At 37.1% G+C, this 3,529-nt stretch overlaps 1 protein-coding gene across 5 annotated transcripts in view; it reads right to left on the bottom strand.

Moving 5' to 3' along the window:
• The window catches only part of LOC144967420 (sestrin-1-like), a 409,078-nt gene that overhangs the window by 289,399 nt on the left and 116,150 nt on the right, over positions 1 to 3,529 (bottom strand). For all 5 annotated transcript variants that reach the window (XM_078904592.1, XM_078904595.1, XM_078904593.1 and 2 more), the window contains exon 4: positions 1,250 to 1,324. In XM_078904592.1, coding sequence (XP_078760718.1) covers positions 1,250 to 1,324 — 75 coding nt within the window. The remainder of the gene's footprint in view (positions 1 to 1,249; positions 1,325 to 3,529) is intronic.

Here is a 3,529-nt window from a genome sequence, read left to right as displayed (position 1 = left end):
GGCGTCATGTCCCGTCCTACATGTTACATGTTGCTGTTGGTCAGGGACCCCTTGCTAAACGATTTTGAGCACGTTTAGTGGATATTTCGCTATATAAAGGCTCAATTTTTAAATACTTTATTAGACCATAACGCAGACTCACCATCAAGCAAACATTTCTTACTAAGCCCATCATAAAAGATGCATAATAATCAGTGTGCAGAATGGTGAGTGAGAGTAATCGTGGAAAATCGATACTTCTCATAAAACCAAGTATGTATGAACGCCCTGCACAAATTGATAGTCGATTCATTAATTCATCGTCAACCCGAGGGTCAAGGTCCGTAAAAAGATAGACACAGGCACAAGTGTCGAATATAACGTTTCTATTTGGAGGCAAATGTTTTTCCGTTATTGTTTTCTCGCGATTAACAAGTGAAAACGTTCAGTGCTTCTGAAAAGTTACGAATGTTAACATTTGGGCAGAAAACTCGGCCTTCAAATATCGATCGATTTAATTTAAATGACCTCGTCTTGGCACAAATATTCTCCTTTTGAGGGTTTTTACCAAGATGAGGGTCATTTTAAATCGATCGATATTTGAAGGACGAGTTTCTGGTCAAATGCAAAATGTTTATAAAACACGTGCAATTTCCATAGTGCGGCGGGTTAACGGGTTAAATGATCTTTATGAAAGGTAGATATTTATGAAGTAAAGATTCAGATAACTCCTATATAATAATGCTATGACGTGAACAGTTTGCTTTCAACATGGATTAATTACAAAGGTCAATAAACAGACACTTACATACACCCCCCCCCCCCCAACCCCTCCTACACCACACATATAATACACCATACGACACCAACGTTTAAAGCGGAAATACTTTTTTTTCAGTGTCGAAAGAGTGTGGACAAAGAATATATCATCTTTTTTTTTTTTAATAAGCTATTCCGCTACCATGTTGGTTTTCAACCGTAGGCGTCAGTTTTTGGGGGGGTATTTTTTTAGTATATCCTGAATTATTTAAACCCAGAAAAAAAAAACAAATTATTTGCACAGCATCTCAGAATGACTTAACATCGATGTCTCGCTTTGAGGGAGGTGGGGGGGGGGGGTGGAACATTACAGAATGAATCTTTTGACACAGCTTCCGAAATAAGAAACACAGACCAAATAGACGGAGAAGAGAGAGAGAGAGAGAGAGAGAGAGAGAGAGAGAGAGAGAGAGAGAGAGACTAGTCCAACAAAACAGGAAGTCCAACTTACCTCATTTCCTGGTATAAACGTACATGGTCCCACTGTAATAGCTTGTGGTATCTTTAATTTATTGTGTCCACGCTCCTGGAATGGAAAAAAGAACGGAAGAAATGAGAGGAACAGGCCTTTGGAATTTGGGGAAAACTTTCTCATATTAACTCACTCAATCCGAGAGAATGTTAGTACTTTGTTTTACATTTTTTTAAAATTGAGCTTTCATAAAGTGCAATATAAATAGTTATTACCGTGGATGAATTATTATGAAAACGATGGCTACGATTAGTGCCGGGTTATTCAATCAACATTGTGTTGTCATCTTGGAGAATTACGTCAGTTATCGAATATTTTACCAAAACTATGAAAATTCAATGATTATATTTTACTCAAAAACTTATATTAAAAAAAAAACAGCTGTTTTTTGTTTGTTTGTTTTTTTTTTTTTGGGGGGGGGGGGGTTGTTTGTTTGTTTGTTTTTGTTGGGGTTTTTTGTTTTTGTTTTTGTTTCGTTTTGTTTTGTTTATTTTGGGTTGTTTTTTTTTGTTTTTTTCTTTGGGGGGGGGGGGGGGGGGGGGGTTGGTATGTGTGTTTTGGTTTGTTTCTTTTTGATTTTGTTTTTGGTGTCTATCAATGAAGCAATCAGCCCCACAGATCCTGAGTATCGCTCACAATTTTATCACAGGCAATTGAAAATAAATACATCGGTGTTGCAATGCAATACACTTCAACAGTCGTAACTTCACTTCCCTCGTAATTACGCATGGTAACTTAATAACTGGCTCTAAACTATCGGAACAATGGCGGACGCCCTTATGAAATATTTCTCGGACGAGTATAAAAGCGTATCCAGAGGGAAAAAAAACATTTAAAATCTGATCATGTTTTGACTTTTACACATTCTGATCACAAGACATATGAAACGTTCTAACCAGCATGAAGAATAAAAAGTAATTATTTTCTTTGTTTAGAACCAAGATGGCCGCCGTTGCCGGGCGGCGTGACATCAGACTACTGAATCCAATTCCTTCAACAGTGTATCAAAATACTGTGATAAATCCTCATCAACAGTGGGACTGATCTATAGATAGTATGCGCTTGGCTAAGAAACTCACAACATTCTATCCGAAAGTATAACGGACCAACACACAAAACTATGTGTAACCTTAAACGTTTATAGTCTGGAACTACTCATAAACGTGGATGGCAAAAAACAATAAACAAAGACCTGAGTGACGTCAACTTCATTATATATATATATTTTATTATATATATATATATATATATATATATATATATATATATATATATATATATATATATATATATATATATATGATATGGCTGTTTGGCATGTGCTAAAGGTAGCTTTGGAATTAAGGGATGTTTTCCAGGTGACTGGATATAAATAATCAAGGGGACGGAACGGATTAAATGACAGGATATTTTATGTTTGGATAACAAAAAAAATAAAATTAAAATTAAAAAAAAAAAAAATATGATTCCCTTTATTCATCCCATAGGGGGAAATTTGTCTCTCGGGTCTATTCCAAGGTAAGACTGGAATAACCCAGGCGTTATCCGCAGTGAAGCGCCGCAAATTGAGCTAGTGCGAGGTGACTTGCTCAAAACCTTACAGTGCAGCGGCGGGTGATCGAACTCGGGTACGAAGCAAAGACCGTACCGCTGAGCCACGCTGCCCCTAATGCTTTGTATAGCTCAAACCATCAATTCTTCTTATCGCTAAAAAGTGAACTCACACTGCATTCACTTTGTGATCGGTGGATGGATGGATGGATGGATTGATTGTTGGTTGATTGATTGATTGATTGATTGATTGGTTGGTTGGTTGATTGATTGGATTGATGGATGGCTGGATGGGTTGATTGATTGATTGATTGATTGATTGATTGATTGATTGATTGGATTGATTGATGGCTGGATGGGTTGATTGATTGATTGATTGACTGATTGGTTGATTGATTGATTGATTGATTGGTTGATTGATTGATTGATTGATTGGATGGATGGATGGATTGATTGATTGATTGATTAATTGGTTGGTTGGTTGATTCCTTCCTTTCTTCTTTCTTCCCTTTCTTGTTTCCTTTCTCCTTTCTTTCATTTCTCCCTTCCTTTCTTCCTTCATCCCTTTCTTGTTTCCATTTCCCCTTCCTTTCCTCCCTCTTCCCTTCCTTGTTTAATTTCTCCCTTCTTCCCATTCTTCTTCCCTTTCTCCCTTCCTTTCTTCCTTCTTTCTTTCCTTTCTTCCCTTCCTCTCTTCCATCTTTCCTT

The sequence above is a fragment of the Berghia stephanieae genome, chromosome 3, assembly GCF_034508935.2.
Source record: "Berghia stephanieae isolate SIO BIC M18660-M18661 chromosome 3, UCSD_Bste_1.3, whole genome shotgun sequence".
Classification (NCBI taxonomy): Eukaryota; Metazoa; Mollusca; class Gastropoda; order Nudibranchia; family Aeolidiidae; genus Berghia; species Berghia stephanieae.
Note: the sequence above shows the minus strand (reverse complement) of the source record. Positions and strands in the feature narration are given on the sequence as shown.